This window comes from Pelodiscus sinensis, chromosome 5, assembly GCF_049634645.1.
Source record: "Pelodiscus sinensis isolate JC-2024 chromosome 5, ASM4963464v1, whole genome shotgun sequence".
In the NCBI taxonomy this organism is placed as follows: Eukaryota; Metazoa; Chordata; order Testudines; family Trionychidae; genus Pelodiscus; species Pelodiscus sinensis.
The window spans coordinates 20098675-20122001 of NC_134715.1; the positions used below are offsets into that span (position 1 = coordinate 20098675).

At 42.1% G+C, this 23327-nt stretch overlaps 1 protein-coding gene across 2 annotated transcripts in view; it reads right to left on the reverse strand.

Moving 5' to 3' along the window:
* Positions 1 to 23327, reverse strand: part of UNC5C (unc-5 netrin receptor C) — a 424416-nt gene that overhangs the window by 72158 nt on the left and 328931 nt on the right. For both annotated transcript variants that reach the window (XM_006111944.4, XM_006111943.4), the window contains exons 5-7: positions 19083 to 19263; positions 16449 to 16616; positions 13975 to 14139 (exon numbers count right to left, since the gene is read on the reverse strand). In XM_006111944.4, the coding sequence (XP_006112006.1) occupies positions 13975 to 14139; positions 16449 to 16616; positions 19083 to 19263 (514 nt within the window). The remainder of the gene's footprint in view (positions 1 to 13974; positions 14140 to 16448; positions 16617 to 19082; positions 19264 to 23327) is intronic.

A 23327-nucleotide genomic window follows, 5' to 3' on the forward strand; every position in this document is an offset into this window, starting at 1 on the left:
CCGTTTTGGAAATCATTGAGACACAAACATTACTCAAAGCTCAAATATATAGAGGGAGAAAAGCCTGGTGAGAGTTTATGGATTAAGCTTAGAAACGGGAGAAACAGAGATGATGTTGTGGTTGGTGTCTGCTATAGACCACCACATCAGGTGGATAAGGATTTCTCCAGACAACTAAGAGAAGCTTCCAGATCACAGGTCCTGGTAATCATGGGGGACTTTAATCACCCTGACATCTGCTACGAGACCAATACAGCAGTACAGAGGCATTCCAGGAAGTTTTGGAGGATGTTGGGGATAACTTCCAGGTATAACTGCTGAAGGAACTGACCAGGGGCCATACAAAGCTTGACCTGCTGCTCACAAACAGGGAGGAACTAGTAGGGTAAATAGAGGGGGTGGTAACCTGGGTAGCAGTGGTCATCAGATCGTAGATGTCAGGATCCTGAAAAAATGAAAAAAGGAGACCAGCAAAATACACATCCTGGACTTCAGAAAAGCAGACTTTGACTCCCTTAGAGAACTGATAGGCAGGATCCCCTGGGATGCTAACATGAAGGGCAAACTAGTCCAGGAGAGCTGGCAGTATTTTAAAGAAGCCTTATTGAAGGCACATCCCAATGCACAGCAAGAAAAGCAAATATGGTAGGGAACCAGATTGGCTTACCAGGAAGATCCTTGGCGAGTTTAGACACAAAAAGGAAGCATATAAGAAGTGGAAATTTGGACAGATGACTAGGGAGGAGCATAAATATATTGCTCGAGAATTCAGGGAACTGGGGAGTAATCAGGAAGGCAAACGCACAACTGGAATTGCAGCTAGCAAGGGATGTGAAGAGTAATAAGAAAGGTTTCCATGGGTATGTTAGCAATAAGAGGATGATCAGAGAGTGTGCGACCCTTACTGGATGAGAGAGGTAACCTAGTGACAAATGATGTGGGAAAAGCTGAAGTACTCAATGCTTTTTTTACCTCTGTCTTTGCAGACAAGGTCAGCTCCAAGACTACTGTACTGGGCAACATAGTATGGGAAGGAGGTGGGCAGCCCTTGGTGGAGAAAGAACAGGGTTAAGAACTATTTAGAAAAGCTATACATACACAAATCCATGGGTCTGGATGTAATGCATCCGAGGGTACTGAGGGAATTGGCAAATGTCATTGCAGAGCCTTTGGCCATTGTCTTTACAAACTCATGGAGATCGGGAGAGGTCCTGGATTATTGGAAAAAGGCAAATGTAGTGCCCATCTTTAAAAAAGGGAAGAAGGACAATCCAGGCAACTACAGACTGGTCAGCCTTACCTCAGTCCCCAGAAAAATCATGGAGGGGATCCTCAAAGAATCCATTCTGAAGCACTTGGAAGAGGGGAAAGTGATCAGGAATAGTCAACATGGATTCACGAAGGACAAGTCATGCCTGACCTATCTGATTAGCTTCTATGATGAGGTAACTGGCTCTGTGGAGATGGGGAAGTCAGTGTATTCCTTGACTTTTGCAAAGCTTTTGATTCAGTCTCCAGCAAGTTATTGGAGTATGGATTGGATAAATGGACTGTAAGGTGGATAGAAAGCTGACTAGACTGTTGGGCTCAACGGGTAGTGATCAACGGCTCGATGTCAGGTTGGCGGTTGGTTTCAAGTAGAGTGCCCCATGGATCGGTTCTAGGGCTGGTTTTGTTTAACATCTTTATTAATTATCTGGATGAGGGGCTGAATTGCACCCTCAGCAATTTCGCAGATGACACTAAGCTAGGGGGAAAGGTAGATAATTGGAGGGCAGGGATAGAGTCCAGAGTGACCCAGGCAAATTGGATGATTGGGCCAAAAGAAATCTGATGCGGTTCAGCAAGGACGTCCTGCACTTGGTATGGAAGAATCCCAAGCGTTGTTACAGGCTGGGGACCAACTGGCTAAGCAGCAGTTTGGTAGAAAAAGATCTGGGGATTACAGTGGATAAGAAGCTGGATATGAGTCAACAGCGTGCTCTTGTAGCCAAGAAGGCTAATGGGATATTAGGGTGCATTAGGAGGAGCACTGTCAGCAGATCTAGAGAAGTTATTATTCCCCTTTATTTGGCATTGGTGAGGCCACATCTGGAGTATTGTATCCGGTTCTGGGCCTCCCACTATGGAAAGGATGTGGACGCCTTGGAGAAGGTCCAGCAGAGGGCAACCAAAATGATTAGGGGGCTGGAGCACATGACCTACGAGGAGAGGCTGTGGGATTTAGGCTTATTTAGTCTGCAGAAGAGAGGAGTGGGGGGGAGGGGGGCGGGATTTGATAGCAGCCTTTAACATCCTGAAGAGAGGTTCCAAAGAGGAAGGAGAAAGGCTTTTCTCAGTAGTGATGAATGGCAGAACAAGGATCAATGCTCTCAAGTTACAGCGGAAGAGGCTTAGGTTGGATATTAGGAAAAACTATTTTACTGGGATGGTGGTGAAGCACTGGAATGGGTTACCTAGAGAGGTGGTTGAATCTCCATCTATAGAGGTTTTTAAGTCCCAGCCTGACAAAACTCTGGCTGGGATGATTTAGTTGGGGTTGGTCCTGGTTTGGGCAAGGGACTGGACTTGATGACCTCCTGAAGCCTTTTCGAGACCTAGGGTTCTATTAAAATCATTTTTACAGACTCACAATTCAGAGCTGCACTTTTGAATAGCTTTTTAAAAAGAGCTTTTACTTTTATCAGAGAGAGAGAATTCAAACAGCACTGACAAGCAGAAGGCTCAAGGACACACACTGATGGCAGTGGGGGTTATGAGATTACATATTATTCATGTTCATTTCACGAGCATGGAAAACTTTTTTCCTTAGCAGATTATGTCAGAGATAGCTGTGGAGCTCCCCTCCCTCTTGCCCTCCCCCCCCCCCCGGGAGCAGTGCTGCTTTGGTGGCCTTTGTATACCACTGTTTCCCTGACCCCTCCGCTCCCACTTCAGACAGTGGGGAAGGAGAATGGGTATCAGAATGGACGTCAACAACACATCTCAAAGAACACCAGTTATGAGAAGGCTGGTAGCTGTATTTTCTTCTTCTCTGAGTATTCCAACTAGGTGACTCCGATGCAGCTATGCTCTAAAGGTGAGGTTGGAGTTAGGAATCACTGATTGGAGTACTGCTCTGCCAACAGCTGCATCATCTCTAGCCTCCCAGTTGATGGCATAATGAACAGTGAACATATGCACCGAGGACCAGGTCACTGCCCTACCAATTCCCTGAACTGGGACGTGGGCCAGAAACACCATTGGGGAGGCCTATGCCCTGGCCGAGTGGACTGTGACCACAGCTGCTGTGATCTTAGCTAATTCATAGCAGATGCAGATGTCTGAGAAGAAACACACCTGCAATGAGACCAGGAGGCTTTCATGTGGTCTACTATCCCTAGAAAAAGCTGGGTTGTTTTCCTGAATGGTCTTGTGCACTCAGTGTAGAACACGACGGCTCTGAATATAACCAGCATGTGCAGAACTTATTGACAGGTGCCAGCCTTTGGCTTTGAGTAAAAAAAATCAGAAGGAATATGTCTTGCCCCAAGTGAAATTGTGATTCCCTTATGTAGGAAGGCCAGGTGCAGCTTGTCCTTATGAAAAATAATATAGGGAGGTTCTGAAGTAAGTGCTTTCAACTGTGAACCCTTTCTAAAGGACCGAATGGTGACCAAGAATGTCATCTTGCAGGACAAGTGTAAAAGGGAGAATGTGGCTATTAGTTCAAAGGGTGCACCCATGAATTTGGTGATGATTAAGTTAAGGTCCAGATGGGCACCAGTGGGTGGGAATGCGGGAAGAGCCTGTCTAAGCCCTTGTGAAAGTGGGCCCCTATGGGATCAAGAGACACTGTTCCAATGTCACCATGGATGGTAAGAAGGAATTGAAGGAGGGATTGGGGAGACAGTGCTTTATAAAGGCCACCATAATGGCACAGCCCACCCCAGTGGAAGCTGCTACAGGGAAATGTTTCCAATACTTGTACACAATATATCACTGAACCAATACCACTAATGAAGTATTCAATAGCGGTCTGCTGAATTTGCTAGTTAATGCAAACTTGAGGTGACAGGATCAAGTACAGGGCTCAAAGAATAGGAGCATGCAAAAGCTGAAGGTGCCTTGGCAGCATTAACTCAGCCATACTGCATGTGTGCAGGCATGCATGGTCTGTATGCATGTCTACTCTCCTGGTTAAATATAAATGGTACTATATTACTGTTTGTTATTAATGCACAACACTAAATATGCACATTGATTAAATTAATACTGAGGGAGCAGCATTAACATTTGGAATTGCCTTACATTAGTGCAGTATTTGTACAACATAAACACATGCAGCCAACACAATTCTTTGCTGGCATAATGCCAGCCACTTATACCAATGGAGAATTGGCCCTTGATCTCATTTTTCCTTTAAAATGGAGTCTCTGAATTGCATGGTTTTACAAGTAACGTTCTAAAAGAAGATATAGGTTTTTCCCTTTTCAGATTTTGTATTCTATTTTTCTATTATAATTGAACAGAAAAGTAAAATATTTGCCTAAAATCAGTAATCAATCCTAAACTATATATACACATTAAAATAAGCTATTTAAAAAATTCTTAGAAACTAAATCCTACTACATCAAGCTTTAATATTCCTTTTCTCTATGAAATCAAATATGCTGAAAGCTCTAATATACTTACATTAAAAAATTGTTGCGTTGTTTTCTCAGTTTTTCTTTTTTATCTTTACTTGTTTACTTTAGTAGAAAGGGTACTAAGTGAAAGCATTAGAAAATGGATTGGTGTCCCCACTATAAATCAGCTAGAAAGCCATAGTTAAGGTTGCTTGTTTATTAGTGTTTAATGCTAAACTACATCCTGTACTAAGAAATAAAATACAGGAACTATAAACTCTTAGAGTTACATGTCTGCAGCTAGGGTTTCTGCACGATCCTAGCTGGGTTCCCTTGAGGCTTTCTGCAGAACAGTGCTGAACTATCATATAGTCAATGTGGCACCTGGCAACTGTCTGCAAAGTGTGCTCCTTGCCTTGTGCCCTGTGGAAGGGATGAAGAGGGGCCATGAGACACATGCATCTAAGCTTGTTCAAAAAACAGTATAATGTTAAGATGTATTAGTTGAACAATGGTATGGGGCCAGGTAATAAAAGACTGTGGGCCACTTCCTTGGGTGTGCCAGGAATCTGCTCAGTATATTTCAGAGGGATGGTGGCCAAAGGTAATTTTTGTCTTCTTGATTCCGGGGGCAAGGTGGCTGCAATGGCTCTTAGGCCCTCTGACCATTATGCCAGTTAGAGCCAGAGGCTTCCAGCTATGAGCCTTTCCAGTCCAGCATGCACTCATAATTTACCCTTCATCAGGGTGGGGAGAAACCAGGAGGAGTATTGAATACCAGCAAAGATATCCTCCCACATTATCATATGAAACTCTTCAATTTACCCTTTTGGGCTAGTCTCAATCTCCTTACTAACACCAGAATGACCCCTAGAGACATTAGTGGAGACAAACATCTGGCTCTGCACATGAGGATAGAGTTAAGGATATGAGCAGATCCTTAAAAGAAATAATCTGACTTTGAGTGCTCTTGGAATACTCTCCTAGCACAGGTTTCTTATGGAATAAATAATGCCGACAGTAAGAATAATCTACACCTTTTCTTACAATAGCTGTTCATAAACTTTCCTTCTTTGCTGCTTCCCAGTAGCAATCGCACATAAATGGATAATGTAGTCTCCACAAGGGCATTATGGTTTTTTGGGGAGGTTTTTGGTGGTGAAAAAAAAGTCTCAAATTCCTAGGAGCCAACCATAAGAAATATGTCCAGTCTCTTTCTATTAAGACACTTGCTGTTTTACAGAAAGCCTTTTATGTTTGCACTAATGATGTCAAAGGTTAGATCTGACTTCAGACATCCTACAGATAATTCACACCATAATTTATCTTCTAAAAGTCTAATTATTGACAAGTTTTAGGGTGAGCCAACAGTATGGGGTTTGAGGTTTTGTGGATCTCTCCTACTACTTACTCATTTATTGACTCTGGCATTTACTAAGAGGATAGGTTAAATTGGAAGTATCTTCTTGATGTTGAAGGAAATATTATGATATTTCATAGATAAGGCTACAATTATGTTTTCATTATGAATTAGATTTCTGGGCCTTCATTGAGATCCTTAGGAAGGTCCTCTCTCAGTTTTTAAGTACACATGCCACATGTGTGGGGAAATGTAAGAGAAGAATAACTTTTTGCTAAAATTTGCTGTGAATTAGCCCAGGCAATTCTGACACTTAAGAGATTAATAGGTAAGTGGTTTGCCCTTTTGGCTAATTCTTATCACCTATTTTTGGAATCACACCTGAAAATCCAGAAGGTCTAGACACTTTACATTGGATTTGCAGAGCACAGACACACAAAGCTAGGATTGCAATAATTTGAGCATTCATATTAAACTGGCAATTCTTGGAGTATTCTTTGCTTTTAGTGTGGTCAGGAGCTGAAGTGTTGATGGGGAGTGTCCAAGTGGAAATGAGTGGTGGATAGCTCGGCAAAAGAAATGAAGAGGCATGTGAAAGAGGAGAATGAGCTGCTAGCTCTATGAGAGAAGAAGCTCTTCCTGACACAGGAGGAGGATATTCAGACAGCTGTTTGGCTACAAGCACCAAATTAAACAATTTTGTAAACTAAAGACCAGAGTAATTCTTTTATTCTAGTTTTTGTGCATCTTACTCCAAGAGCTCTGATGACTTCAGAATTAGTGGAACAACATCATGTTTATTTGAGATTTCTTAAATTACCGAACTACAAGCTACTTCCTCCATTATAAGAGTTCACTGAGTTATGTCCCTTTGGACTTGCTGCTGCTGTTTAACCTTTGGGTTGAGCATGGGGGTACGTCTAGACTATATCCCTCTTTCAACAGAGGGATGTAAATTAGGCACTTCGAAATTGGAAATGAAGCCAGGATTTGAATTTCGGGAGCTTCATTTGCATAATCGCATCATGGCGCTCTTTCAAAAAAGCACTATTTCTAAAGTAAAATCGCAGTCTAGATGCGGTTCTTTCGAAAAGGGATGGCTTTTTCGAAAGATCCTGTAAACCTCAAAACATTTTGAAGTGCCTAATTTACATCCCTCTGTCAAAAGAGGGATGTAGTCTAGACACACCCTAGGGGTGGGAATTAAGAGATTGTACTGACTCGCCACTGGTCAAATAGTGAGTCAGTGGCAAAGTCACGTAACCTCTCTGTGCCTTGGTAAACCGAGTAAAATGGGAATAGTGATACTTACCCATTTCTGCATGAGACTTGGTAATTTATGGCTGAACTAAGCACTATATATGTTTATTATAGTGTTCTGTTTCTATGTCAGTAATAATGTATCCACCAGACATTTACTATCAGTTCACACATCTGTCTTTTCATCTAAGTGAAGAAGTTCTTTTATTATTATATATTAATATTACTTGGCAAGGTGTGAGGGATTATTAAAAGAGAAAAGAAGGGAAGAGATAGGAAATTTACAATGATTAGATACATAGAGGAAAGATATTTGAGATTTCATATATGCATGCTTCTATGATTAAAAATTACAGTAGTTGACATTGCCAATGCAAGTCCAAAGGCTTTAGAAAAAAGATCTTCTTCTAAAATTAATGGTGAGGTATTGTGCTCCCATGGATAAGGAATTGCATTGGAATCAGGAATCCTGGTTCCTATCTCCAGCTCTGCCACTGGCCTGCTGTGAGACCTTAGGCAAGTCCCTTTACCTCACCGTGTCTTTGTTTCCCCTTTAGCCTTTTGTTAGATCAGGACTGGGATTATCTCACTAAGGCTGTGTCCAGGCTGCATCCTTCTGCTGAGAGAGAGATGTAAATCAAGCACTTTGGAAATGCAAATGAGCCTGGGATTTAAATATCAAAAAATGAGAAGTACAGGAGCTGCTGAAAAAACTCTCTGCTAGAGCCGCGGCTACGCTTTACTTTCACTTTCAACACTGAGTCTGATTGGCACAGCATCAGAACATGACTGTGCAAATGAAGCCCAGGATATTTAAATCCTGGGCTCATTTGCACTTCCGAAGTGCTTGATTTGCATCCCTCTCTTGGCAGAGGGATGCAGTCTAGACACATCCTCAGTGTTTGTACAGTGCCTAGCACAGAGGGGCCATGTTCTGACTTGGGGCTTTTTCGCATTAATGTAATACAAACACATGTAAGATGGGTTCAGACTCAATAGAGAGCATTGGAAATATCGCCTAATGTTTATTAGTAGGTTAAACAAACAGACTTGTAGATCTGGATGAATTTTATATCAAACAACAACTGCTACACAAATCCTCCCCCATAAATGGATTGGAAGGGAAGGATGAGAGGATCCTTTAAATAAAAGCAGCTCTTCTTGTAAAAGCTCAGCATGCCTGGCCAGGTGGGGGTACATTAGTATGCAGAGAGACTGAACATATTAAAAGTTGTTTCTCAACCCACATGCTTTTAATAAAGGATTGCCTTTCATTCTTTTACACACACTCTAGCTAACATTGTCATCTCCCTGGAGACAATTTTGCTTCCCTCCTTGATTCTGAAAAACATTCCCTTACTCTTTGCACACTCAGTCGCTCAGAAGTTCTCGTGGTTCCCATCAGGTTACTCTGGGCTACAATTCCTCACAGCACCTCTCCTTTCAAACCCAACCAAAAAGGGAAACCAATGCATATTTCATCAGAAGGTTCGGGTGTATTACACTGAACAAGCAGCACATGTGCAGAATAAATATGTTCCAGCAAGAAACTGCTATAATAGAAAACACAGAAGACATTAATACTAGGTTAACCTTTCTTCCTACTTAAGAAGCAACTTATGTAATAGATGCCTGGCAGGAAAAAGGTGACAAATGCAGAATGTTAACCCTCTTATGCATAAAGATGACAAGTTATATATTCGTCCGAGATTGGCATTGCTATTATTAAAACAATGAATAGTAAGGAGTATTTTGAATGTCAATAGAGCCTTGCAGGCGAGGATCTGAAAGCATTGTAATATTTAACCTAGTCTCTGTGTTTCAAATAGGATATGTTGCAAATATGGTGGTAAATAATTTAATTACTGTGGGTGGTGCTAGTTTTTATTACACACACAGTGTATAATGATGCTGAGGGCTTATTAATGCCATTACAATAAATTATTACATTATTGTAAAGACTCCTGCTAGGTGTACTTGGAGGCTTACAGTGGTAACGGTTGTCCTACATTTTCACTGCAGTTACTTTTCTTCTTCAGTCTGCTTCCTGTCTCTCTGCAGGCATGCTCGTTTAATGACTATTCATTCTTACATGTTAAGGGGAAAATAGTGAGTAAGAGAGTGTGTGTATACTAGCAAGATCATTAGTCTGAATAAATGTGACAGCAGAGTTGCACCAGAAACTCCATGGTTAGCAGTAAGCAGAAACTACAGCTTTGGGTGTAAAATACAGTAATTACAAGGGAGGGGGAAGGCTCCACACTTTTCATCCCCACAGAAATCGATGGCAGTACAGACTGCTGCTCTGTGCTGGAGTAGGGGCAGTCTGAAGAAAGAGCTTATTGATTTGCCCAAGTGATGTTAGTGTAGTGAATAATAGACTGGAAGAGAAAGAGCTTGTAAATTAGACTGATTCAATCCAATATTTCCTGGGATCTCTCTTTTATATCTTTTTTTTTTAAATGAGATTCTGTCAAAGCAATGAGTTAGTTGCTCCTGTTTTGAGAAGCTATGTACTAATTCTTAGATCTCCACATTACTATTCTTAATTGATAAGGCTTTTTATAAAGACTGAGTCTGGGAAGGAAGGGAGAAATTGCTCTAATGGTAGAATCTGCATACCACGCAATTAAGCATTGAGCCAAGAAGAAATCAGAAAAAATTCCAAGCTCACAGAGGGTTTGATCTTAGGACCCCTGGCTCTTATCCATGTGCCTACAAGGGAAAGCTGCTGGAAATGCTAGGAAAATGAGTGATCTGGATTCAAAGACCTCTGGGTTATGAAAATTATAATTCCGATGCAATCCAGATGAAAATCTAATAATCTGTAATGAATTTCAGTGTGTTTCAGCAATGAAAAGGTCCTGTGTTCCTTCTTAGCTCAGCACACAGATGTACTATGAGTTCATCTGAAGGAACCCAGCCCCATACAGAAGTAAAAATAAAAGTGTTCTGAATATATTTACATGAATTGAGAGAGAGAGAGAGAGAGAGAGAGAGAGAGAGAGAATAGCTGACAACAAGTTATAAAATATGGCAAATTAATCTTTTTTGCAGTGATGGATCACGTACAGGGATTGTAAGTTTTACAGGTATATGAACCCCGTAAGTATAAAGACATTACTATTACAATGCAGCACTGAGGGACAACCACCACCTCTGGGTCTAAGAAGATCAATATGCAAATGTATAGTTTTCATTTCTCCCCTACACGCCATACACATGCAGAAATGGAAAGCGGGATTCATGTTAGTATCCCCCCCTCTCCTTTTGAAGAGCTGTGCTTCAGTCCCAGAAGTCACTTTCACAAACAAAATGCAATATATCATCTACATAAAAATGGGATCCCAACAGGGCTTTTATTCTGCAACAGCGTTATGCATTTGTTTTCATGAGATTTCTGCTTAAATGACTCTACTGATGAGTATGTCCAAAGATGATACAAACCTGTCTAAATATAATTTGGTAATAAAGAGCTCTTTAGAGTGAAGGTGGCTTTTTGCTTGCTAATTTACTGTAATGGCTCATTCACACCACTGCAGTTATAGATACATTAGCTTACTACAAATCCATATTTTCAGGGTGTAATATCACTTGCCTTTCGCATGATTTTTTTTATATTAGAGAAAAGTTCAGTTTTTCTTTTCTCTCCCCATGAAAATAAAAATGGAGGAACTACAGCTGGTTTTGTGCAGCTGTCACTCAAAGCAATACACTCAAATGAAGGAGTTGGCCATGTGGATGAGTTGGATTTTGGTTAATCTGGAAAATGAAGAAAAAATTTGCTTTGAGACAAGATAGTTCAGGGATTTGGTACAGAATCACCTTTTGATCGTGCCTGAAAATCATGACATATTAGCTAATGGCATTTCTGTGCCCTATATGAACATACAACTGTAGACAGATAGCTACTACGCAGATACAATTGCAGCCCTATGGGTGATGAAGAACTGCAGCCAGGCAGAGAACCAGAAAGCAGGTATCATACAATTCAGAGAAGAGGAAGAAGGCAAATTTTGGCAAAAGCCACTGGAGCCAACTGCTGTTTTTATTAAAAGTTCAGTGGATCTTTAATGAACCAGCACTGTAGATAGGAGCTCCATTTTTAATATATGATCAGAAGGACTCAGTGTGATAGTTCAGTTCCTTGACAACAGGTGTCAAATTCAGAAAAAAACAAACCAAAAACAAAACAAAACAAAAAAAAACCCCAGCCCAACCAAACAAAACCCCAACATAACCCTTGATGATATTTGGCAACCTCTTGGAAGTTATAGGGTAGTGGCCAAGACTGAATTCTTCCCTGAGTTTTAGAGGTTGAGGCACATGAAAGGATCAGTGTGTTGAAACTTGCATGGGTTGCCAGTGCTGTATCTGTTCTTCAAACAGACAGCTTCAGTCTCCAGCACACTCAGCCTGGCACTGAATTCATTTAAATGTCTAAAAAAAATCAAAGTAACGCACCTAGAACAAATTTTGGGTGTACAAATGTACGGTGCTAAAGGTTTACAGTCTGCTTTACCAGGCTGGGTTTTTTTTTTTTTTTGAAATGTTACTTTTGAACTACAAAAGCCCTCTCAATCCTGAGACCTCTCTATCCATGAGACTGTTTCTCTCCCTGTGACACACTGCCATGTCTGTGATCAGCAGATACCTTGGGCTGGAGCCCCATTGGTCTCAGAGACAAAGAGGTCAACAGGCAGGGTACTGTTTAGTATCTTCCCAAGTCTTCTCAAGTCAGTTCTCTCTATGGTCTGAAGCAGCCCAAGTTCATGAACCTCCAGAGAGAGCTGCAAAATCCATCTTATCTTCCTGGCCCTTCAGAAGATGGGCCCAGTGAGAATGATAGTACAGGACTTTGGTGGGGCTGCGTGGAGTATTTTCTTCTACATATGTTCCTGGAAGTTTTGTTTGATTTTTGTTTAATATGGAGTAACTGATGAGTCATGTGTCTAATCCAGGGCACCCAGAGTCCTGGATGTGTGATTGTTTATGGCAGAGACATGAATATCCAAATTAATCATTAAATAATAGGCTCTCTTGCCAAATGGGACTATAGTGGGTATAGAATCCTAGATCTGCACAAATCCTGACCCCTCTTCTGCGGGTAGGAAAGACCCTAGATGTAGAGACCCTACTGCACACTTTTATGATGTAGACCCTCAGCTTCTACACTGGTGCATATTAGGATGAGGAATGGCAGTTTTAGAGAGTGTACTAGATCCAAACGACATGAATCCACTAGCTGTTTCCCTCAAAGGAGGGGATACAAGAGATGCAGAGACTACTTCTTCCCTGTGGATTAAGAGGGAAGGACACTTTGCCCCAACCTCACAACAGATAACCCTGCATCAAGTCTGTTTATATAATCTTGGCCCCGGAAACAGCATTTTCCCATAAAGGAGTCAATTTATTCTGCAGGTGTCTCTAGCTAGTGTTTAATTATATATACACTATAGACTAGATGATCTCTGGCTCTGCATGGGTGCACAGTTGGGAAAGAACAATAGAAGGAGTTTGCCTTCCTCCCTCCCCCAAGCACTCTACATGTAGGCCAAGGACAAGCTAACTCCTTGTAGTAGGGAGAGGTGAAAGGCTGCTCCCTCCTTGTTTCTGGGGGGTACAAAATTATTCTCAAAGGAACCAAAAGGGGACACAGCTGTGGAGAACTGGGCAATATCTGTGTTGTTTTTATGTGTGTGGTGCATTACCGTGTTTACAGTGGGTAGAGCAGAAGGGGTTGCTAGAGGGACCAAAAAGGAAAGGCAAAACAATGACACAGAAAAGAGTCCTTGAGGCAACAGTGGGGAAGCTGTTACCTGGGTAATGCCCTCTACCAGGCACCAACCAAATTAGAATTGTTTACTCTTCCCAAGGCTGATCCTAGGATCAGAGGAGGATAATAAACCATTTTCTATTAGGCCTAGAAAAGGGTGGGGGATTGATTTTGCTGAGAAACGCTGTTCAGTGAATGCCAATGAGCATGGACAGAGATGTAAACATGGACAGAGAGTCAGGGTCTGCTGTCAACAGGCTATAGCTGGGTCCCAAAGAGAACAGAGGATATCAAGACTATGCTTACCTAGGAGGGCCTTGAAGGGGATGCCAAGCATAGGTAACACAGACCCTCCCTGCAGGTTCCTTTGTTGTTTGGAATTTCTCTGAGTGCTGTGAACCTTAAGCTGCTTCTGTGTCTCCACATAATACTACTGTCCATCAACTCTTTTAGGGGAGTCCTACAGGTGCTATTACCATTACGCCTATGAGTGTCAGAGTGTACAGGCTGTCATTTGAGAGGTGCACTTGGAGAGGGGACTGAAAAAGAGTCTCAGAAAAGGCAGGGACCATTACAATCATCCATTCGCTTCCTTCTTCTCTCTCCCCCCCCCCCCTAAAAAATTGGCATAGGATACTGGGAGGACCATTCCAGGGAGTCTACAGGGGGTTTGCCGCCTACACACGATCCCTTTCTACACTTGCTGAGGTTTTGCATCAACCCCAATTCAGACAATGCCTGGCTAGCACAAATTTGCTACACCACACATGGTCATCATTATTTTGGTCATCATTTAAATGCAGCTTTCTTCCCTCTGCTGTTATGGCACATCTGAACATTCACCAGCTTCTACTTATAGGAGGGTTTTTTATGGGAGGAGAGAACACTGAAGCTTGAATTTGCTTTTTTAAAATGACTATATGTTTCTAAACTCCAACATCAACACAACAGATTAATATACTTCCACTTACTCTGCATACACAGCCCATCTGTGCAGTTCTTGGACTGCAGAACAAGACCCTCACAATCTTTCCCACCATTCTTCGGTGCTGGTGCTGTGCATTCCCTCCTGCGCCAATGGGTACACTCTGTTCCACAGGTTGACCACTTACTCCACGCTGTCCATCTACCATCCACTGTGATAAGAAAGCAACATGACTTAGGGAAGGTCAGAGAGTGTGGTGCAAATATCAATTGAAGTAGAGAAAATGATTGCTTTTAAAAGACCTTTTTGACTTTATCCCTTGTGAAAGGTGCCAGACTGACAGATCTAAGGACTGAAATCTTTTTTTCATTATCCACAGATCTGGTACAGCATAGATCATAGTAATACAAGCTTCCCCACAATGCCTTGCTTTGTTGCCTCAGGATAGCCCTAGAAGGACCTACTGTTAGGGGAATGAGGCAGTTCAGTCTCTATGTACTCCTAAAATATATTTTTGGATTGCCAGTAAGGGTTAATAAGTAGTGCTAACTACAGTGGTGGTTTTTGAGAGTTTTCTCTTCAGTGCAGTTGGGCCAACAAGTCCCCATCAGAAACTTGCATCTTTCAGTTAATACTGTCTGGGTTGGATTCCAATAGTTTACTGAGATGTTTAAGGCTCTCTGTCCCAGTAACAAAATTTGAGCCACTGAATCACACAAGAACTGGCTTAAGGAAAAGACTCAGGCAGCTGCTGCTTTGTAGAATTTGTAGCTTTGGTATAGGAATGAATGCTAGACTGATATTTTTCCCAGTATACTCTTTCTTTCTATCGCCTCCTCTCTTTTTTTGAAATGGAAACAAAAGTTTTCTCCAGAAAAGGAAAAAAAAAATCCAAATCCCAGAAATGTATGGGGATAATAACAGTCACACTCAAAAAATTGGCAAGAAATTATTCTGTATTATAAGATCATTATTTCTGGTATTCCGAAAAATAACTAAAGCTACTGAAATTTTTCATTTGAAAAAGGCACAATCAGAAAAAGCATCCAAATTAAACTGTGCATACAGTTTATTACCTATGCTACAATCCATGTTTGTAAACTACATGGCCATGTTTTTAAAGGGATGCTGTAAGAATACAAGTTATGGCCAAGATTTTAAAATAAAATTAGGCTCCCAAATCCACAATTTGGTTCCTAAATTAATGGCCCATAATGGGAGTTTGACAAGAGCTTAGTGTTGAACCCATTCTGCCCCTACTAAAGGCAACACAACCACTTCAATTCATTTCAATGCAAGAAGAACTAGGCCTAGGCTGGGCCCTTTTGATAATCCCATTTTTAAAAGTGCTGATTTGAATAGCTGGATTTATTAAATATTTAGATTAAGGAGGCTCTGCTAAGTGTCCAGAATTTGACATGAACTTCCAGTTCTCTGAGTTCACCCACCATTAAAAGACAAATGTTGATGCTCCTGACTTATGCTGAGTACAGGTTGAACCTCTCTAGTCCAGCACCATTGGATCCTGACCGGTTCCGAAACAGAGAATTTTTAGGCCCACAAGATGTCAATATTTTCTAGCAGCATTACCAACACTTCCACTGCTTACTGGGCTATTAGAAGACATGTAGGAGTAAATTAGAGCTAAATAACAGCACAGAACACTGTGATCTAGAACTAGTGAGTGTAAAAAACTTTATGGGACCACAGGAAACATGAAAAGTGAACATCTGACTAAATAAAATCATTGCAGATCACGAATATTTTCAGACCAGAGTGTTCCAGATTAGAGAGGTTCAATCTGTAGTATTTTACTCCAACAGTAAGTAGTGCTCAATGCATAGGAAAATATTCCTCAATATGAGTGAAGGACAGCAGAATTTGTCCCTGCAAAGGCTACCCAGAGCCCTTAAACAGAACTGAATTAATGATAAAATGTTCATTTCACATTTTAATTTTCTGGCTTTTGATTCATTTTAAAATTATTTTCATATGAGACTGTGTGGATTCTTTGGGCAGGAATGTTCTTGTCTTTGTTGACAGGCAGATGTGTAATGTCAAGATTAACATAGATAATTTAGGCGTTTCAAATGTTCTGCTCATTTTTACATTGTAAACCGAGAAATTAGTATGCTCAGAAACTGATGTTACAGATCTGTTTAGTCAAAATAATGTTCTGTACTTAAATTCTAGTTTATTTCCACAGCTTTGAACAGATCAAAAGAGATTTATCTCTTAAGATTTGAAACTGCAAATGTTACTCAAATCCCCTGAATTATAAAGACTCAGATGATGGTGCAAGCTTTGTGCAGTAGTGGGGTTTAATCCACTGCTGTTTGATCTACACTATGTACAATGTTTTATCTACTTATATAACACAATTTAGTATTCATTCACTGAAATGCTGGATTTACCATTAATAAAAGGAGTGTTTGTTGTGATTAAGTTATTTGCTAAAATACCTGATGTTGAAAAAAATTAGATAATCACATCTTGGTCTGTGAATCTTTCATACTGTACCTGGACACAGAGTGGTGCAAGTTATTTTTTGGACACTTTGGCCCTCACAGAAGGCACCACCATTGAGTGGGGCAGGGTTGGTGCAGGTCCTTGTGCGCTTCTGATAGCCTCTTCCACAGCGACCATTACACACTGACCACTCAGTCCATGTAGACCAGCCGCCATTGACTGAAAGGTGACAGGGGACAAAGAGCATTAAAAAAAACACAAATCTCCTTTTCAAAACCATTCTTTTTGTCAAAGTCCAAGAAATTGAATTAAAAGTCCTTTCAGTTTCCTATACTGTGGCTACAATCAATTTAAAATAGCCGTCCTCTCTATATAGACCCAATATGGTCTAGCATTGGGTTATTTTTGAGCACTGAGTTATTTTTCTATCATTGGTCAAATAGTGAATTTTGAACTTTATACGCTAAATAGATGCATCCTGAAAGTGCACTATATTCCATGCAAAATAATCCACTACGTATAGTGACTCTCTGATAACTAGTGTTCTGATGCACTCATCAGCTATGCTCCTCTCTTTTAGCATGTGGTCTGTCATACCAAATTCAACACATTACTATTCTGTCTTTACAGCAAGGTTCATAGAATGCTAAGGCCAGAGTACAGTAATTCCTCATTTAACATGTGTCTGCTTAACACGTTTTTGCGATAGCACGATTTTTTTTTAGGGAACATTTTTTTAATTACACGACTGTCCCCGGAAAAATACAATTCCCCCAGCTTGCCCGTTGCCAGTGGCTGCGTGGGGCTTCCCTTGCCTCCCTGCAAAGCGGCAGAGGGTTCACCGCTTGCCACGCTGTTCTCTGCTGACTTCCCCCTCGCCGGATGCCTTGTCCTCTCTCCTCCACTCTCACTTGCAGGCCGGCAGCTGGGTTTCCCCAGCCGGCCCATTGCCAGCGACTGCATGTGGCTTCCCCCACCTCCTACAAAACGGCAGAGGGTTCGCCGCTCGCTGTGCCGTTCCCTGGCAGACCAATCACAGGGGCATACTCCCAACCAATCCTCCTCCCCTTCCCTTCCCCAGAGCCAAACACTTCCCCTCAGAAACCACCACTTGAAATGCATCCCCCATCTTTTCCATTATTTTCAATGGGAAAATTGACTCCGCATAACATGTTTTCACTTAACACGATCATTTTCTGAAACATATCTATAGTGTTAAATGAGGAATTACTGTATACCTCATTCAACAGTCCTGATTAGAGCCTGTGCCTAATGAAGATGAGGAATCCATATGACAGCTACTCAGCCTGTTAGGCTGCTCAGACTGAACCCACAAATGATACTGTTTGCCCCATAATTCTGGGAAAACATTTACTATTTATCCTCTCTGTTAGGAACCTTGGTATGGGTACAGCTAGACTGCAGAGGGTTTTCGGGATACCAGAAGTATCCCGAAAAACTCCACCATGTCCAGGGAACATGGTTGCTCTTCCAGTTTTTTTTTGTGGAAGAGCAAATGCGCTCTTTTGGAAGCCCCTGTATTCCCTGTTCCACGAGGAAGAAAGGGGAGGAGCGTTCCAAAATATGGCCCAGTCTAGATGGGCCAAATTTTGGAAAAGGCTTTTCCGACAAAAGTATCGGAAAAAGATATGCAGAATGCGGAGCGCATTTTGCTAATCTTTTTCTGAAAGATTCTCGCAGTCTAGACATACCCTATGTGTCACACATATAGAACTAGATGGACCAATACTGCTCCATACTGAAGTCTGGGTATTTGGGTACTGACAAACATTTAACTGTTCAAATGTCCTAATCTCTGCATTTTTTTAATATTATGCATCATGCCACTCATCTAAAATAGCTCTGAGAGTGAGAACACAGCCAATGGCTGCTCCCCAATGCAGGCCTCCAGGTTGTGTCTCACCACCTCTCACAGCCCACTCTTTGAGAGTTTCAGCAACAGCTTCAGTTATGCTTAGAGAGTCCAACTCTGTGTGTTTGGAAAAGAGACTGGTTGTGTATGATGAAATTTGTCCCATGTCTGAATATTATTCACCACGATCAGAACACAGAACATTTATGCCATGTTCCCCCCTCCCCCCGCATCACGAACACTGCTAATCAACTCCATTCAGTGAATTTGCTATAGAACTGAACTAAAAAGCCCTAATTGTAACTTTAGGGATGCAACTGCTTATAATTAAGAATAACTACTACTCTGGGCATGAAGTGAATGCTCAGGGTAATCATAGGAATTTTATCCACTTGTTTGTCCTGTAATTAAATTGATTGTAATGAACACCAGGACAATCAGCTGGCGTATCATTAGACCAGCTTCTGTCCTTGCGGGCATCTTCTGCCGGAAAAATATAAAGAGCAATGTATTCATGAGAGGCAGACATAGCCTTCATGCTCAGGCCTATTTTACGGAGAAATAGGGAAAGTAGAGGTAGAAGACTAAGAGAATGAGGAGACAGGGCTATCCATACTTTGTCTGGATGAGAGCCTCATTGGCAGCCTGGCCACTCTAATGAAGATAGTGCATAAAAATCAGGAACTTGTAGTCTTCACAGATTTTACTTCTTCATCAAAGATGGTGGCAGCTGCATCACAGAACTACACAGAGCACTTCTGATCTACAGGCTGCACTTTGCTCTGTGGGCAGACAGACGATACCTCACTTACCATAGACAATGACAGTAGCAGTAGTGCTTTTTCTCTTGGCGACGATATTTTTGGCCACACAGGTGTAATTAGCTGTGTCAGAAAGACGTGCCTGCTTGATGATCAGGTTGTGATCAATGGTGATGTAAAAATTCCGATCTTCGACAGGATCAATTACTTCTTCATTTTTCAGCCACTCCACCTAAGAGTTGACAAAAGACACAGAAGGTTAAACAGGGCAGGAGCTGGGCTGCTGTACCCAGGCAAAGGTCTGGGCCAGGATTGCTGCAGCTGATTAGTGTCCTCCACTCCTACCCATGTTATGGTCAGATGGGGGCCAGACCATGGGGCCTGGCCCAAGATCGGGGCTGGAGCCAGAATGTTGCCTGATTAGGGCCTTGTAGGTTCCAACTCAACACCATGCCAATCCGCATAGGCTTTACCCTCTGGATGTGTGCAGTATTTGATGACTTTGTTCCTACTGGAAACTGCTGTAAATCAGACTACAATACAAAGGATTCATTTGCTGCATGTTGCCTGTTCTGCCAATAAAACATTGCACTGAAATGAGAAGGTAGCCATTGTGGAGTATAGTGTTCATTTCTTCTAAGGATGTGAAAGGTTAACCGTTAACCCAAGGGTCGTCGACCTTTTCAAACCAAAGAGCCAAACTACATCAAAATTCAGAACAAGTGGTCAACAAAGAGCTGTATAAGAATGTTCATTTGCATGACTGAAAAAATACAGCATGATGATTAATTATAGCATAAATAGTCATTAGGTGTGGAAATTACATAATCAGAAAACAACTTTAACAGTGGACTCATAATTGACTTACAAGAAATTTTTATTCAAGAAGGGCCCGTAGGCAGAAACTTCTGTGGGAGGAGTGCTTTTTTTTTGTAAATGTGGGTAACAATTTTTTAAAATAAAATAGTTCAAAATAGTCATGCAACGAGTGTGCATAACACAGGCCAATGAAAAATTTGAGTGGAAACACTGATAGGTAAAATGATTTTGTTGTTCACTCACACACACACTCACACTCACCATATGTCTAGACTAAAGGGTTTTTTCGAAAAAAATGGCCTTTTTTCGAAAAATCTTCCCCTGCGTCTACACTGTTGCCACGTTCTTTCAAAAGTAAATTGAAAGAACATGGCAGTTTTTTTGACTTTGGAAAACCTTGTTTTATGAGGAATAATGCCTTTTTTTGAAAGTGCTCTTTCGAAAATAGGCTCTATGTAATGCAAACAGGGCTTTTTCGAAAGAGAGCATCCAGACTGCCTGGGTGCTCTCTTTCAAAAAAGCGGCTCGCTTTTTCGAAAGTACTGGTTGTAGTGTAGATGCTCTTTTTCGAAAAAGGCTTTTTCAAAAGTATCTTTTGAAAAAGCCTCTTTTGAAAGAGGCTTGCAGTCTAGATGTAGCCTCACTCTCTCTCTCTCTCTCTCACACACACACACACACTGCAAGCCAGGGTGATCTCTCTCTCTCTCTCTCTCTCTCTCTCTCTCTCACACACACACACACACACACACACACACCCAATATGCCTTCCCAGGCCACCCCACATGATGAGAGCTGGCAGACAGTGGGAGTCTGGCCAGACTGAGGTAGAACCCAGGTGTCCCTTTCTGGTCTAAAGCCCTAACTCCCCTCCCCTGCTCACAGAGAGTCCAGGTGTCTGGCAGCCCAAGCAGGGTTTATTCCTCTGGCAGGGCAGCGAGCAATTCTCTCAGTCTTGTTTTCCTGCAGCCGGCAGCTCCCAGGCACCTATTTATCCCCCTTTGCAAGTCCCACCACCTTCCCCACACTGTGGGCCTGACTCGTAGCACTGCCCTGGACACTAACTCACAGAGCCAGCACAGCGGTGACCACATCAAAAGAACCTGATACAACCAGGGGAAAAGAGGGAGAGGAGGCGGGGAGGGGGGTTTCCTAGAGCACGGTTCTATTAGGGTTGCCAAGTGTCCGGTTTTGAACTGGACAGTCCAGTATTTGAACTTTGTGTTCGGGAAAATATAAATGAGAAAATATAAATGTACAGTATTTTCTAAATGAGATGTAATGTAGACTGTGATGTAAAGTCAAATGTGTCCGGTATTTTTGTTGAAACCATCTGGCAACCCTAGGTTCTATACCAAACTCTTCTCCACGTGGTGGCTGCTGGAGCTACAGACAGATGTTGTGCAGTGGCTTAGGGAACTGGGGTGTACCCCAGCCTCCTCCCCCCTCCCCCAGGCCTCGCTGCCCCGGACCCTGCGGCAAGCCTCACTGCATCCACCCTCCTCCTCTGGGAATGACCCAGACCAGCTCTTTAGTAAATACCAGCAGCTGCCCACCATGCAATCCTGGTTCCCCTTTTCTTCCACCTTCTCCTTCCTGCACAAGCCCACCAGCAGCAGCAGCTTACCTTCAAGGTGCAAGGAAGGTGAGTGCTGCTGTTGAGGAGGTGGGCGGAAGTACAATTCTTTGTGCTCTGCTCCTCCACGTCATGTGTGCAACCATTGAAAGAGCCATATTTAAATCTCTCATGAGCCATATTTGGCTTGTGAGACATAGGTTGCTGACTCCTGGTTTAACCAGTAAGCAGCACCCTTAAACACATAATCATAGAATGCAAGAACTGGAAGGGACCTTGAGAGGTCTCAAATCCAGTTCCCTGCCCTCACAGCAGGACCAAGCACCGTCTAGATAATCCTTGATAGATGACTATCCAACATGCTCTTAAATATCCAGTGATGGAGATTCCATAACCTCCCTAGGCAATTTATTCCAGGGTTTAACCATCTTGACCTTTAGGAAGTTTTTCCTAATGTCCAACTTAAACCTCCCTTGCTGCAATTTAAGCCCATCGCTTCTTGTCCTATCATCAGAGGTTAAGGAAAATAATTTTTCTCACTCCTTATTGTAACACCCTTTTAGATATTTGAAAATGCTATCATGTCTCCTCTCAGTTTTCTCTTTTCTAAAGTAAACAAGCCCAATTCTTTCAGTCTTCCCTCATGGGTCATGTTCTCCAGACCTTAATCATTTTTGTTGCTCTTCTCTGGACTGTCTCCAATTTCTCTGCATCCTTCTTGAAATGTGGTGCCCAGAACTGGACACGATATTCCAACTGAGACATAATCAGTGCAGAGTAGAGAAGAAGAATGACTTCTCGTGCCTTGCTCACAACACTCCTGTTAATGCTTCCAAGAATCATGTTTGCTTTTTCGGCAACAGTGGCACACTGTTGACTCATATTTAACTTGTGGTCCACAATGATCCCTTACTGCAGTACTTCTTCGTAGAGTCCACAAAAACTCATCATCTAATAAACCATCTTGTTAGTCTTTAAAGTGCTGCATAGTCCTGTCTTTTGTTTCAGCAAGACCCAACTAACACGGCTACATCTCTATTACTTAATTTTGACCCTATCCTCCAAAGCAGTTGCAACCCCTCCCAACTTGGTATCACCTGCAAACTTAATGAGCGTACTCTCTATACCATCATCTAAATTGTTGATGAAGATATTGATCAGAATCCGGCCCCAAAACAGACCCCTTTGGTCGCAGTATCTAGAGTAGCCCCTGTCTGAAGATGGCCCAGGTGCATTGCAGCCCATCTGTGCCTGGAGTGTCACTGGCAGGAGTTGCCTCAGGCATCTGGAGTGGCCCTGTCTGCAGTGGGGGCAATGGGCCATTCCAGTCCAGCACAGCTCCAGCTCAGGTCCATGGCCAGGGAGAGATGTGCGGGGACTGCCTGGCTGCTCCTGCCTGGACTGCAGCTCCAGCCCTAGGAAGCTGGTGGTGGCTGTCTGGCTACTCCAGTCTGGCCATGGAAGGGGCGGGGAAGCTGTACTGGAGCCGAGCTGTACTGGAGCACCCTCTCCCCTCTTTATTGGTTAACTGGTTAAACATTAAGCAAAGTTCATGTTTAACTGGTTAACCAATTACATGGGATTTTACATACCAAATTTCTTTCTCCCTCTCACAGGTCATTCTGCCTTTAGATTGTTACATTTGTTTTCAAAGGTTGCCTCTGTATAGTTTATGTAGGCTTTCAATATCTGATAGGCAGATATGGAAGGACATAGATATTGACTTTTTGTTAAAACTTGTCTAAAATTGGGGATGTACATGGAAAAAAAATCTCCCACTAGTGAATCAAGAAGCACCTATCATGTAATTATTCTCTTCAACTCTTTTGTCTGTCTCATCTGTTTAGATTATATACACTTTGGGGGCAAGATGTCTGCGCCTGAAGAGTGCCTAGCATAATGGA